At 48.7% G+C, this 16,081-nt stretch overlaps 1 protein-coding gene across 3 annotated transcripts in view; it reads left to right on the top strand.

Moving 5' to 3' along the window:
- Positions 1-16,081, top strand: part of NCAN (neurocan) — a 359,920-nt gene that overhangs the window by 81,502 nt on the left and 262,337 nt on the right. For all 3 annotated transcript variants that reach the window (XM_085638464.1, XM_085638463.1, XM_085638465.1), the window contains exon 2: positions 5,838-5,917. In XM_085638464.1, the coding sequence (XP_085494590.1) occupies positions 5,845-5,917 (73 nt within the window). In that variant the 5' untranslated portion in view covers positions 5,838-5,844. The remainder of the gene's footprint in view (positions 1-5,837; positions 5,918-16,081) is intronic.

Below are 16,081 nucleotides of genomic sequence, written 5' to 3'. Positions count from 1 at the left end.
ATTGGATAACGCGACAAGGTCAAAATAAAGTATGGCTGGAGAAGGGAAGTTATTGTCTTGTCCCGAGGCACAGATGAGTGTTTCTGCGGACACTAGCAGGGCTGTGTTGGAAAATGCGCCTTGATCACCCCAACAGATGGCGTCCAGGCGCTGCCTCGAGCGCGGCCCGAAGCAATCTCTTGCAAAGACGGAGAGGGAGGGGCCCAGGACAGGTGCACTATGACCTATCACTGGTTAGTGTGAAAAGGCAGCGCCAGAGCCGTAACACAGGCCCCAGCGACCCAAGAGGGGTCCAAGCCTTCAGGGTGCCCCTTTGAGCCCAAGCTTTCAGGGGGCCTACAGGTGGCACCTTTCAGCCCATGCCTTCAGGTGGCCCATTCCAGCCCAAGACCAATGAATATGTATGAGATAGGAGAGATTCAGGGGCCTCTCTTCACAATGGTGGGGGCGGGGTCACTTACAGGGATTGGGCCCCGGCTGACTCATTTCCAAGCGCAGATTAGAGTTTCACGCACTCAAATCTGCGCTTGGAAATGTTTAAAAAAAAGTAACACAAAAAATACAGCACCACTAACAGCGGCTGCTAACGTCCCAGTCGTTGCAGTGTTCGCATCGCCTGCTGCTAAATCTTTGCTGCGATTGGAGCGTAACTCTATGACCAGGGGTGGGCAGAAAGTTTCATTCAGCTGCGGAATCGGCAGAGTTTGGTGACTCCGCGTGACTCTTGTAACACAGCGTTCCAGCCAAACTCCACCAATCGTCCCATGGCGGGTTTTATTTCCCAGCAAGGCTCCAGCAAATGCGAGCTGGCGAGCGAGATTTGGCGTCCCCTAGCGTGATTTTTTAACACGGGTGGTTGCTGTGGATGCTTCTCGAGTAGATTTTCTACGTGAGCTACAGCAAAATCAACTCGAATGGCCGACCGTGTGCCCTCGCGCACTGCTTGATGCTGTTCGCGCTGATTTTTCAGCACTACTCGCCCTACCCGCGCTAAATTGCAGAGCGAACAGCGTGACGTGCACATTTTCTGCCCATTGGTGAAGCTTCACGGAATAGCGCAGAGTGAAACTCTGCGAGTTCCACTCACCCCTATCGACATGGCATAATAGCATAATTTGGAAACATTTTCTTAACAAGCATAATACACAGCTATGAAATTGGCAGGACAAGTTTGTGAATGCAGTATTGCCCATCTGGAAGGGTTAGCATTGTATGTGTGTGCCGGAGACTGCTCATCTATGTACAGAACGGGGCAAACAGTGAGATATCGCGGTGCATGCCCTGGTGCGATCGTTCTCTGGGGGAGATCTGGTTCCAGTTCTAGGTCGGGTGTTATGTTCCTAGTTCTGTGCTGTCACTGCCCCGCCTGTGCTGTCAGTGCCCCGCCTGTGCTGTAAGTGCCCTCCTTGTGCTGTCAGTGCAGGGGCGGCTGGTGACATTTGAAAATGGCGGGGCGTAAAAGTGCTGGAGGAAACATGCAAAACTCACGTTTAACATGGGCTTCTATGGCAGCTCTTTCCCTTCCGCGACTATGCCAAAAAAAAAACTTCCCATCGATCGATTCCTCCCAAACTTCCTGCACACCCATCAATTCCACCTCCCTGCCACTCGCAGCAGCCCCGTTCCTGTCGATCCACTGGAACCCCCTAAAAAACACTTCTCCACGCACCCCAACACCGCCCATTGGATAACATTGCAATCCGGGCCTTCACAAAAAATGCTCTTTTTTTCGCACTTCCACTACTTTGATCATCTTCAAACTCCCTGGGACACTAGTTCCAGCCATTCCCAAGAATCTCAGCAAGAATTACACAAATCCATCCACTGGAAGGGGTACGACTTTTCACCCAAACACAAGCCCCCCGCAAACCCACAAAAACACCCCAAAATCAGCCAAATCTGGATGGAATTTTGCAAAACCACCCTAAAACCTTCCCAACACCATTATGCACGAACCTGAATCGGGCCCTGAGCCCTAGACTCCGGGAACCCTAGCAAATTTCAACCCTAAACACCACCCCAACTCTACCACCTAACCCTAAACACCACCCCAACCCTACCACCAGCAGCGGGAGAACTGAATTAAAATAAAAACAAAAACTTACCTGACCGCCTCTGCTCCTGGTCCGCGTTGGCGCCTCTGCCCCCTTCAAACCGGAACACCACGTCAGCATTAGAGTGGCAACCCCTCAGCCAATCCTGGCGCTGCTGCAGCGCCAGGATTGGTTGAGGGCACAGCTTACGCTATGCCCGCCGCCTGCCCATTAGGAGACCGAGGGGCTCCTAATGGGCATGCGCAAGGCAGTAAAAACACAAGTACGCATGACTGGGCACGGGCTAAAAATGACTCTCCATGCCCACTCATGCGCACTCGTGCTGCAGTGCTGCCTGTCCCTGGCTTGTGACAATGCATGTCAGTCAACATGACGCCGGACAGCCCACGGTCCGACGTCATGCGGACTGACATGCATTGTCAGTTCTCCCCACCCTCGGCGTCTCTGAACTTAAGTAAACTAAGTTCAGAGACACCGAGGAGGGAGCTGCGGGCGGGTGCGGGGGGGCAACGCCCCAACGGACGCACCGCGCCTGTGTCAGTGCCCTGCCTGTGCTGTGCACTGCCATTAAAGATAATGGGGTAACCCAGTAACCCTCAGAACCTGGGTATGTACGCTAAAGAAAAACAATGGTTCTGTCTCTTGGCTGGTGCAATCTTTCATCATCTGTTGGGGAGGCCCAGTTCTGTACTGCCTCCTGTACTCCAGTACCCCACATGGTCTTGTGTGGTTCTCATCTTTGCTAGGACAGACTCCACAGCTCTGCACGGAAGAGGACAGTCCACCCACACATTTCCTCTTGTAGGGAGGGGTGGTGAGCCCTGGTACCATTCTACAGCTGAAGGGGGGTCTCTTTGTGAGTATATTATCAGCTGTACAAGGATGAAGGTAGGGTCCTTGCGAAAGATGGCCCTGTGGGTCGTGCAGGTGGAGCGACTCAACGTGGCTAACCAGTTAACCTGCCCCTGCCTCTAGTATCAATAAAGCGTCTTCCTGAGGCACACACAGCACTGCTTACTGCAAGGTCACGTGTTCAGTCCTCTGTGTGATCTTGGGCACGTTATAAAAATAAACGCCTTGGGAGAGTTTCACTGCAGCGTAATGCTTATTAGATTAGCATTAAATAGAGGAGGTTATGTATTGTGAGAATATATTTGCTTTCTTTGTGCTGGGAAGAGATTGCCGCGGGCTCTCGGCAGATTCTATTACTTTCAAAAATTCAGATTCTTGCGCTACTGGCTTTATAAGACGCTGACACATGGATTAACCTCAGAATCGCGCCTCCATTCACTATAAAATGTAACACGCATTACAAAAGCTGTCAAAATATCATTAGAGCGCAGCAGCTCCGCTATTGCACCATTTAAAACCAAACTAATCTGCAATGGAAGCCTCGAGGCGCACCATTATATGAAGAGATATGTAAATTGAAACGGACGCCTACCTGTTTTATAAGGTATATTTGTATTTGCCATTAAAAAAGCCTCATGCATGTTAGCATATGTATTACATTAAGCTGCCCGAGTGACTGACTCCAGCTATCCAGGTCCCCAGTACCAGATCTCTTTCCCTAAAACTGTACAATTGTTCCCCCAATTGGAAATACCTTTTGCACCCCCTGTAAGTCCTAAGTAAATGGTACCCCAGGTACCCAGAGCATGGGTACTAAAGAGGGTCTCTAGGAGCTGTTGTATGTATTGTGCCACCCTGAGGGACCCTCAGCACACTCATGCAAACTGCCATTGCAGGCTGTGTGACATGGTGCAGACAAAAGTAAAGACACAACATGGCACACTTCCTGTCTGCCATGCCTGCAAACACTGCAAGCAGTATAGGGAAGTCGCCCCTACAGCAGACCTCACAGCCCTGAGGATGCACTATACTACACGTGTGTACATATCTGCATGAGCAGATATACCACTGTGATGTCTACGCCGATTCCTAGATATTACAAGTGAGCAGGGAAGCCAGTGCTGGACACTGGTAATTGCGAGTTCTCCAGCTACACGATGGCTTCACTGAAACCAAAGATATTGGGTATCAGAAATCTCGTATTAATAATCCCACAAGGCTCCTAACCTGTCCAGCACCTCTGCACCGGGACTCACCTGGGCAGATACAACCAATCTGCTGGTAGAACTTTGGTATTTGCCCCCCTACCACCTCACGACCGAAAGGGGTCCCACAGAAACATCTTGCAAGTATATGTGTGTAGTAAATGGTTTTTCTATTTCATAGGAAAGCATTAAGTGTAAAAATGCACTGTTAGTTAACTGTGCTACAACTGTAACAAGTCTATTACAAAAACATACTTGGTTGATGACAACGTTTTCGGGTTGAAAATATATATAAAGATACCTGTTACTTTTCCATATTGGTGTCTGTTGATCTCCTTTTTGAGTGCGAGCATCGGTTATTGACTGTGTGTGTGTACAACAAATGTCTAACACTCCTCTCTGATGAGCCTAAGGATGCTCGACCACACTGGCCCCTAAGAGAGCACCTTGGGATTGGTAGAGCAAGCCCCGTCCACTCATAAGGCATACCTGGACTCTAAGCACAGCGTACCTCTTTATGGTGCACTCTATAAAGAGACAGCTGCTTACAGAGGCCCTCCTTTTGGTCGTGAGTCTCCTGCACTGAAGCACACTCTCACTCGTACATTTCACGTCTGTAGCCCAACCGCACCCATTTGTGGAGTGTCTCACACTTTCCTGCAGTCTCACTCACTTGTTGTCAGTTTTACTAGTCGCCTCATAGTCTCGCTCATTTGGATTCTGTCTCACACTTTGCTGCACAGTCTCACTAAGTTGCACAACCTCACACATCTTTTCACCGTCTCACACTTTCCTGCAGTCTTCCTCATTTGGTGTCAGTTTCACTACTGGCTACAGTCTCACTCATTTGGTGTTTGTCTCACACCTTAGGACTCATTCTCACCCACAGTAAGTTTTACTTCTTGGAGCACAGCCGCACAAACCTTTTTAAATCCCATTTACTGAAATCATATGTCTGTTCTACGCCTACCCGCATGTTTTAAGCCTAATGTATATTTTTGATTTGTTCTTATCTGTCATGGTAACTACTTATTTTAAATGAAGAAGTGATATCATTTTTTTGGCTAATTTCCTCTGCCTAATGTGAATAAAGGTTTTATTTTTTGGAGTGCCCCGCCCCCTTCAGGCGTGGTTTCTGCTTCACAAGGAACTATCTAAAACCAGTAGCTATGTGGTCTTCAGACAGCCCTCCAGTGAAGCCTGACAAAGCATTTCCTTATGTAGGGGCAGTGGAATTAAGAGATTTTGCTGGCCTGGCTTTTTCCGCATAATTATGGATTTACCCCTTTTGCCACATAATCCATCATCTGCTGCATAATCTGCAGATTTCAACCCCAAAAATGTGTTTCGAATTTACAGGGACCACAAGTTACTGAAAAAGTGGCAGCACATGTTGCTGCGCAGCGGCAGGCTCTTCGCAAAAGTTGGCTGGTCACCTTTCTGTTGCTTATTGTTGTATTTTGGATGTCAGACTAGTTCTAATGAGATGAAACCCCAGCCCTGATAGTGTTACTGTGTAAACAAATGACAAACGAATGAAGTGATACCATCACAAAATGTGCCGCATTATGCCACATAATTTGCATTTTCTTGCCGCATTCTTTGATCCTCCCCTGCAGCCGGTCAGTGGTCCTGCCCATAACTATTTTACAGAAGTTGTCGGAGATCAGGCCGCGTCACAGAGGAGCAGGTCAGGTTCTAAAACTCTATCTCTTTCTCTTTCCAGGTTCAGAATGATGAATGTGCCAGTCTGTGCCGCCTGGCAGCTCCTGGTCGTCCCTGCTCTCCTCTCCATCGCTGTGCTAGGTAAGTCTCTTTCTGAGTCAATTATATTTTCTGAAAATAGCCCCAAAAAGTCTTAAATTGCCGGTGTCGGGTGAGGATGCAGAGTCCACTGGTAGTAGCCTGATCTGCCCCATAAAAGTTTCATCAGGCTGGTTAAGTCCCTTCGATGACCGGCGCTCAGTGAAGGCCTCTCCCGTGGTGCGCGGGACTGGAAGGGCGGTGGGCAGATGCGCCCCGGGCCCCGGCACATACCCCGCCTCCTCTTCCGCTGCCCCCCAAAGGGTGCTTAGGACATAAGTCTGTCTAATGGCCAACCACCAAGGTACCAGAGGGGCCTGGCTTTCAGGGCATCTGGTTGGCATCATTTACACTGGCAGCATTGGGTACACTTAGGGGGGGCTTTGCAACATATCCCAGACTGCATCGCACTGGTGGCAGAGATGTTCCCTATAGTCAAACCTCCTCAGATTTTACTTAAAGGGAAATGTCTTCTACGTCTTCGCGAGAAGTACACGGTCCTTCTTGGCTGTGGGAAGATTTCTCAAAACTCAATCCCTTGTATAAGGCCCTTCGGGCTGGGGAGAGTCAGTCATGTGTTCAGAGACCTGTTTGTCAGTAAGGGGGTCATGGGCTGCTGGCGCGTGACTGCACACAGCAGCTTATGATTTGGGGAGTAGGGCTGTGCTGCAGAAATACCCAAAGCATTGAAAGTAAATTGTTTGTGAGAGTTCAAGAGTATCTCATCCGAGAGGTCCCCGTCGCCTCCACTTCTGGTATTCAGGGTCAGGGTCGGACTGGTCTATCGGGCAATACTATATATTTTGGTATATTATAGTTCAGTCAGGCTGCTCTGACAGCTCAATGTGTGCATTTGTGGCTGTTTGTGGGTCTGTTTTATGTGCTGCTTGTACAGGTTTACGGTTACTTACCCTGATATTAAAATAAACATTGCCTGCAGCAAGCTCAAATCCATGCAGTCCCCCATACCATGCAAAACACTTAGACAGTGCACCTTTACAATTTGCAAACATAGGCCTCCCTTTTCAGCTATCTGATTTACTAATTGGGGAGGGGCACTTTCATTTTAGTGCCTGGGTCCATTTTCTACGCAGCTCCAACCTTGTTCCGGGGTTGCCGGCTCCAGCGAGACCCTGGTGTGCCTGCTTTTTGGGTAGGAGTTGTCTTTGAGCATGTTTGGAGGAAACCTTCCATTTTAAGAACTCTCTTGGAATTGTATCTACTGCCTGACATGCACTCTGAATTGTGGGGATAAACGCCACTCTCCAATCTCCCATAGCTAAACCAAATGGAACAGGCAGGGTTTGCCCATTCTCATATTTCTCCAAAGAATGCATTTTACAGATGTCTGCAAAGCCCAGACAGCACAACTGGCTACTTTCCAAATACCCCTGGCATCACTTTACTATTTGCATAATTCTCCAGTTAGCTCACTGTGCTATCATCCACACTGTTAGCAGTGCGCATTCTAAGCAAATTCCAAGCAGGATAAAGTGACTTCGCTGGGGTCAGAGAGTCATTCAACTGCCTAATCTTGAGGGGGTGTAAATTGTGAAATTAGCTGTAGGGTAATTATGTGAAATTACAGCAAAATTACGTGAGAAGCATAACCCAGCATTTGGCACTAATTTCTTAGCATAAAATGCACCCTCACATCCAAAATGTACCCAAAGATTTTTTTTGCGCTAAGAAAATAGCGCTAAATGCTAACAGCTGCCCGCTCCCACTGGGTTCGTTGCTCCTGCGATAGGATTTTTGTGCTTGATCACTCTTACTTATGCAAACGTTCGTCATTGCGTAATTTTTATTAATTTCGCATCAAAAGAGTAACACAAAATTAACAAAATGACTCCAGTGTAATAAAATTTGGCCTAGACCTAATCTGCACTGCAAAGATACCGCTCCTGCACAGGCAGAACGGTCGCAGTGACATGCCGTCTCCTCCTGTCCCTGGTGTTTGCAGCCACTTGATACCCCCTGATCCCTCCTGCTGTTCACGCTGGTGGAGACCTCATCTCAAAGCTTACAGCGCCCTCTAGAAGATGTCACCCCACCTTTACAGAGGATGCCGCCTTCGACCCTCAGATCCTGGACTTCTGGAAGACTAGTTGTTGTGCCAGACACAGCCATGGGGAAACAGGCATCATGGATGCTTGCACCATGCAGCCATGGCAAAAAACACCATTGCTCTTGGGTCATCTGGCGAGCAACATTTTAGGGGTCTGTGAGTAACTGCTCACGCGCTACACGTGGGGGACCACTGTCCTAAAGTACTGCTGTAGGAAGCGGGAGGCTCCCCGTTGTCCCCCAAGAATCACAAGCATGGGGTTCCAATGCTATATGCAGAATTTACATCACTATGCCGTAATACCACGTGGATACCCTCCATTCATGAGTTAAACCCCATGCAATGGGGAATAACCACTTGGACCCGGATGTACTGGGTCCTAAAACCACATAGATTTCCGAGTAGGGGTTATGACATACATTTACCTCCTCCCCTGGACAGGTGGTACATATATACTGGGCCTCTCTGTGGGGTGGCGGTAGAGGAAGAGGGGGGTCGGGAGAGAAGGGCAAACTAAATTCTGGAACTCCACCACCACCACCTGACGAAAAACATAACAGGAGAGAAGCCTGGCTGCTGCTACTGCAGCCAAAGCCTCATGCAGAATTACCGCCCGGTAAAATCAGGTCCAGTCTACCAACACCCAGGAAAGCCGCGTGCAGGAGCACCGGCCACTGAAATTCAGGTGAATCAATCAATCAGGTGTTTGTTAAGCGTGACTACTCACCCGTGAGGGTCTCAAGGCGCTGGGTGAATTCAATACGGTAATTCCACTCCGCCAGACTCGTAATCAGGGCCTAAGTCTGAGTTCTTTTCCTTGAGAGACTAGTGCAGTGTTCTTGTGTCTGCCCTGTTTTTTTTTATCGGTGCAGCATGAGTGGACCCAGAATGGTCTGTTCTGGCTCTGCGGCGCTGAGCCTTGCAGGAATAGCGCTCCAGTGGCGACGAACTGTAGCAAAGGCTTTGTTCATATTTTCCAGCTGACAAAAAAATATAGATTTCGAAGCTGCATGTGGGCGAGAAAATTGGAATGTAGCTTTAGAAAACAGGACAGGGAATTCTCGTTGAAAGCAGAACAACTGTTCATTTATACAGAGCCTTTATTCCCCCCCTTCCTCGCTCTGGCGGAAGGGGGAGGGGGTCGTGGGGGGGCAGAGAACTCCACAAACAACGCATTTCAGAACAATCATAACAGACGGGGGGGGGGGGGGGGGGAGACAACAGGAAGGTGCCAGGGGAAGGCGGGAAACAGCCACTGAGGCTCCTTCCTGCAAACCGTGGAAGTGACGGCTGGCAAAGTGTATATGGTCTGGTACGGCCTAACGCCCCCTCCTCCCCTGCTGGTGACAAAAACAAAGAAACTTTCTTGTTTTTGGAATAGGGGGTCGTTGACCCCCGATCGTATTTATTAACATACAAACACGTTATATTCATAACATACCATAACGCAGAAACAGTTAAAGAGCCTCCCGAGGGAGGTGACGCACATCCGCCCGATGTGCAGCCGGGAGGAAAGAGAGAATGATCGCAGAGCTCCCCCCGGCTTTAAAGTCCCGAGGGTCGCCCACGCCCCTGGAAGTGATCGGATCGCTTCTGGGGCGCGGGGGAGCCTCACGTGACCCGGAAGTGATTCAATCACTTCCGGGCCACGCTAGTCAGCGAGTGACCAGGACTGGTGGAGGGCACAGTTACGGTGGGGGCACGGCCGACCACCATAATGGCGGCGGGGCCGATGCTGGCCCCGCCTTCCTCTTTATTTAAAGTATTTTATAAAGCGCGAACATGACCCAAGAGTATCAGATTGTGGGCTATTCATGGGGTTAGAGCGACTCGTCGTGACTGGCTGGTTTATTCAGATGTCAGGACTGACTCAGACCCAGCCCTGACGGGCTTTCTCTGTCGTTGGCCTTTTGTGAAAGAACCAGGGTCACTGGAGTTATTTGATTTTGCGGTCGCTGCATTTTCTGCATAGTTATGGATTTGCAGCATTTACTACACAATTGATTATCTGCGGCATTATCTGCAGATTTTGGCCAAAAAATAATTGTTTCTAGTGCATGCAGATCAATCGTTACTAAAAGCACAGCAAACATGCGTTGTTGCGCAGTGGAAGGCCCTTCGCAAAGGTTGACTGGTCACCCGTCTATTGCTTATTTCTGTATTTGGTTGTCAAAGTGGTACTAATGAGGTGAAACCTTTCTCCAGAGAGTGTTTACATGTAAAAATATCAAAATAATGAGTTAGTACTAACAGCCAAGGTGCCGCATTACGCCAAATTTGCCTTTCCTGTTGCATAATTTAGTCAAAACTACCACATAATTCGGTCCTTCTCTGCCGCATAATACCATTGACCCTGGATATAACCCATCTCCCTGTATGCCCTCTAGAGTCCTGCCTCATGGTGAGAATAACAGTTGGGGGGGAAGTAAAACCTTCACCCATGAAGTGTGGCGAATTTGGAAACTTTACATGGTACATAAAGTAATGACATTGCGCGAGAGTCAAATGAACGCTGTGCCATGTATGAGGGAAGCAGAGAGGTTCTGGTGGTGGAAACATGAATCTGAGCACTGGCGTAGTCACTGTCTCTGTTTGTGTTGTAGAAGCCTGTCATAAATAAAACAGGAAGTGTCCCTAGGCCCCAGGGATCATGGTGGGGAGACCGCCATCTTGGATTGGTTTTGGTGGTCAGAGCCCGAAGACTCTAAACCCTCGAGCAGACCTTGTAGGACCGGCTGCTTCCATGCATGAGTCAATCAGCATTTGTAGATCACAGGTTTGTCACTCCTTTGGGTATCCGGGCTCTGGGGGGCGACGTCTCCATCGAAAGGCCAGGGCTTGAGGAAATGGTGGGAAGAGGGAAGAAACGAGCAGAAAAGGCCAAACAGAGGGCAGAAAAACGAGAAGCAAAGGGAAAAAACGGAGGGCAGAAAAACTAGCAGAAAAGGGAAAAAACGGAGGGTAGAAAAACTAGCAGGAAATGGGGGGCAGAAAAAGCAAAACAAAGGGCAGCAAAACAAACAGAAAATGCAATACAAAGACAGAAATGAGCAGAGTGGGCACAAACAGAATGAAGCAGGCAGACAGGCAGCAGAGGCTAGCAGACTGCGGGCAAGCTGGACAGGAGAGCTGCCGCAGGGGGAGCTGGCACGGGGTCCTGCTTCCTGTATGTGAACACGCATCACATATTTTTCGTAATTAACATCCGTTTCCCCCATATGAGCAGCAATGCCCTACAGACGCTTCCTTGAGGGCCTTTAATGATACATAACACACAGCGGCCAACGAAAGGTCAGCTCTCCACCAGCATCCTTCCGAAGGCGGCCTCTTCATTAATCACTGCAGCCAGGAAAGGCCAGCCTCTCGCTCTCTAATCATTTTCACTTTATTAACTCTTGATTAGATAATGATTTTAAAAGCCATTTGCAATTAAACTTGCCAATTTGTAGTGTTTTTTTGTGGCCTGTTAAAGAAATGCAGTTTTTTTAGGCTCTCTCTAGCTAAAGTAGTGGTATGGTTTCTAGGATTCCCTTGTAGTTGTTCATGGCTGATTCTAACACTTAGGGGTTCAGAAAGGATGCTAAAATCTGAGCTCTTCACGCACGGGTGCACCAATGAACCCCATTTCACCACACTACCTTGTGACGTCTTGTAAGCCCAAGTTTTATACACGTTTAGAACATTGGAATGTGGAGCTCTCCATTGAATACCGTGGAGTTCCCTGCGCTTCTGCGGGCCGGTAAAAGCCAGCAGAGCAGCGTTCCAGTGTTGTTTCAACAAAGGCTTCTCGGAGCCCTAGGGGATTTCAATCCCCTCAGGCTCCAGGAGGCCTTTGTTTAATTGTTAGAACATTCTGCCCTCAAGTGGCAGAATGTTCTAATAGCCTTATTGCCCGCCGTAGCAGGTTATATCGACCATTAAATCCCCGCTCCCTTGTTAAAGGCCCTCCCCTTCGGCTCAGGTCTTTAACGCTGGAGTGGGCCTTTAATGGCCGGTATAGCCTGCTACGGTGGGCTATAATAATCCGCTGCTCCTCTTCCGTCGGTTTACAAAGATCCCACATTGTCCCAATGCACGTGATAACAGGTCATCCAATCCTGTTTGTATGTCCATGATAGTACCTGCGATACTGACTTTATTTTTGTGAAGTGAGCATAAAAAAATGCACTGACTGAGGTACCTGAAACTGATGTGGCACAGTTGAAAGTCCGTGTCAGCACATTTTTGCTCTGGTAAGGGTTTAAGTTTTAACAAGGATCGGCAACGCAATGTCAGCAAGGTATCGTAGCTACCAGTCAGCAAATTGTGACAATACTCTTTTAGTGAATGTTTGCAGCTTTCTGTTAGCAGAGAATAGCAGAAAACTGTTAGCTAATACTGACAGCAGAACAGAGCCATTTTGCAGCAAACTATTGGCTGACAAGCCGCATGAAGCAGAGTATTGGAATTAAGATAGCGTGTGCGAATAAAGTGCCCCTCCACCCTACTTCACAGAGGCTGATACGCTGGCAGTGGTTTTTGCTATGCCTCACTCCTTAATTTGCAAAGAATAATCCACAAATTGGATTTCTAGGAGGATTTGCATTTTTATATTGAGAGCTCAAAGCCACTTACACCCACAAAGCACATGCTTCGCCTCTTTTTGAGGTAGAGTCCGACAGGAGGCAGTTACTAAGGCAACAGTTTGGAGGTGGATTGTTCACGGTTTGCCTTCTGTTGTGCAATTTCAAAGACACTGAAGTCGCTCAAGGCCTTCCGCACTGGGTAAATGGAAGCCATTGCTCTGTTTATCACAAACAATCATTCGCAGAGACTGGCAAGGCAGCAACCTTGACTTCTTATCATATGTCCAAGCCGGTGTTCTGAATGGATGCCCATTCAAAGATGGACGCCATGTTCGACAGCCCACAAAATGTCTTCATCAAAAGAAGTATTTGGTTTCAGCCCTTAAGCCCGACTGGAGTATGTGACTTAAGTGCTGCCCCCCTTTTCTACAGTGATAGACATGGAAACGGAGATGTAGCTAGAGAAATTTGTGAAAGCGAATCTTTGAAGGTCTAACTACAGATGGTGCGCTACCTCCAGAAAGTTACTCCTTGTCCCAGTTCAGTGACTACAACCTCAAGAGGTCTCTGCCTACATTCACAAGGCCTCTCCTTCCTTCACTACCGCAGACGACAACACAAAAATACAAGGGTTAGCAGGCTACACACAAAGATATGTGAGGAAACCTAGTCGGCTTCATCAACTACCGTAAGGGTTTATTTCCAACACAAACCACCAGGATGACTCCACAGCGAAAGATGAGCAGAGAACCCAACCAAACGTCTTCACTGAGACACAGCAGGGGGATGGGTTAGCTTGTACCTCACGGAGGAACTGAATTTGGAGCTGGTGAATGATGGAGGGAGGGTGGTAAAAGGGGCTGTGGATGCATTATACTTGTGTACACGTACATGTTTTCAAATCCCAATTCACTCTAACTTATACCTGATCTAGTAATTTCTTTACCACTTCTACTTCGTAGACATGATACGCTAGTGTCGGTGAGGTTTTCAGAAGGTTCTGTGGCGCTCTACAGAAGTACACTTGAAAGTTGTCGTGAGCTTATTTATGTGCGGTGCTTTGAGGTGGAGAGATCGCCCACTCTCCAGTTGGACGACCAAAATCACCCAGTTCGTACAAAAAATTGGTTTCCCCAGCACACGCTAATGTCAACATGTATTACATAAATAACAGATATCAACAATTCTTGTTCTTCTTTGTATTTGTTAGGGTTATTTTCATATGTTCTAGTGTAGTTCTTTTAGCCAACACTTGTTTTGTCGCCCAGGGCAGGTGGCCGCAACTTCCTCAGGGCTGTTTCGTCGGTATGGTTAGAGTTATTTTTTAACCAGTTCTAATTCCGTCCCGGTTTCCCCAAATAGTTCTTTGTCTTCGTTAGGTTTTCTCTCCCATCGTGTCTGTATTAGCCCTTATTATTTGTTGTCATCCATTTTACCGCCCTCCGAGTGTTTGCTCGTGCAGCCTTCCGTCGTCCCAGCGAGTAAGCTTTGACTTTGTAGACATGAAATTCAGCTATTACCTCACTCAGTTGCGGAGTCGCTTCCACTAGGGTCCCCTGACCCTAGGAGTTAAAGATCCTTTCCGCCATCCAGGAACCGGTGTGAAGAACGGATGTCTCAGTAACTTTATGTACCACCTATGCAACGTGGAGTCATGTTAGGTAGTCAAAGGCAGCAAGGTCAGCACGGGGGGGGAGTGGGGGGGGAGACTGGCTTATGCAAAAAAACCTCCCATAATGCTCTACTCTTGCCTCAGAGGAGCACGGCCTTTACCAAGGCCTGAAACCCACAAAGGGGGTTTGGGGTATCAGGGTGGTGCCGGGACACAGGTACGGAAGCCCCGGTACTTATGTACCTATACCCTAAAGCTTGCCCTCGCCTGAGTGTGACTCTACCCACGTGTGGTTAACCTACCAGTAGGGAGTGGCCGTCTCGAGCCGTTTAAAGCTCGGGGGTCAAAACACTGCCTCTGGGGATCCCCAGAAAGAGAGCCACCATCTCTCTGCACGAACTCCCTAATACTCTCTGCTCACTGGATGCCTGACACCTGCTTGCGTCTGGGTTCCTTCGTGCTCCATAGGAGCCCAGAGTGCTCCGTAAGGCCCACAATGAGGCAGACATTTGCAGCTCCAGCTTTGAAAATCCACCTTCTTGGAATTAGGCTGTCACATGGTCCACAGTCCCTTCCCCACCACTTCCCCTCTGGAGTCCTGGGATGTTCAGATTGTGAACCGGAAGCAGAACACACCCAAAGTCTTCCAGTGAGTAAAGTGGGAAGAAAGGCTGCCGCAAGCTTCTGAAAACGTAACTGTTTAAGCTGTAGGGTAGAATACCCCCCCCCCCCCTTTACTGGTCGTTTGACGGGAGAGTAACCCTCGCAGGCGTTAATGGGCCAGTTTGCCTGCTTTATTTTCACGTTTTCAGGGTCTTGTGTTTGTTACCACCAGTTCTACGACTGTAGAACCATAGAGACCAGAAGCAGTGCCTAACGTCTAACGGGTGCCTGTTCAAAGATGGAGGAACCTATAGACAATATGAAGTTCAGGCTGATGCCAGAGGTCAAAGGGCGGCACCACTTAACATGGCGTCGAGAACCACCAGATCAAGCCACCAAGGCAAACATCCCTCATGCGTGGTGATGGAATCTTCCACCATTAGCGATAAACGTTTCCTAAACCGCATCCCCTCCCACAACAGTTGTCAGCGCCTACTGCCACTTCTAGGCACCTTTTCTTAGCATCTCCTCTCTAGGCCCTTCATTCTCTTTTTACCGCGTGGGCATTATGGGAGGTGGGAAAGCCAATACTTTAATCAATACGTGAAATGAAATGGAACACGCGATCGATACATGAAATGAAACGAGGCCTCCTTCGTAATGTAATGCGCTTGTTGTTTTCCTTAAATATCTCAGCATGTTAGGCCCAGCCTCGCGTTTATGCACCTGGCCTCTCCTCAGTCCCCAGCCAGTCTCCAGAGTACAGGCCTGCAGGGGCCCCTGGGGGGACTTTACAGCAGGACTGCCTATGGCAGGCTAGCGGGGCTGGGGCAAAGCCCCGCATACCACTCACCCTTTCTCCAGGACCCTCAGACTTTCCAAGACTTCTCTCTTGGAACAGATCCCTGGCAGGCCTGTCCATGTTAAGGACAGGGTTTGGGTCCCACCTGGCCTCTTAGCACCTCCTCCCAAGGAGGGGGCTCAGACTGGCATTTCAACCCTCCGGTCATTGGCATCCTGGCAGGTAGCCCCTGTGGCCGACCCTTGGAACCTCTCCCTTCCACTTAGGGAACGCTTCAAGTTTCCCAATTTGAACCACACAAGTTTTGTGAACTTTGCAGTTTTTCGCACACTTTCCCATAATCCTTAAAAGTGGAATCCACGACAATCATTAATTTACATAATAACTTCTATGGGAAAGTGTTCCATGACTGCGACATTAATCAGTGTCTGACATCGCGCCTTGTGATTTATGCACACCGCTTTGTGGCGTCTTGTGGGATGTGCAGGGCACTGTGACATCTGTAGACACAAATAAT

The sequence above is a fragment of the Triturus cristatus genome, chromosome 12, assembly GCF_964204655.1.
Source record: "Triturus cristatus chromosome 12, aTriCri1.1, whole genome shotgun sequence".
In the NCBI taxonomy this organism is placed as follows: Eukaryota; Metazoa; Chordata; class Amphibia; order Caudata; family Salamandridae; genus Triturus; species Triturus cristatus.
This window is presented reverse-complemented; position numbering and strand designations above follow the sequence as displayed.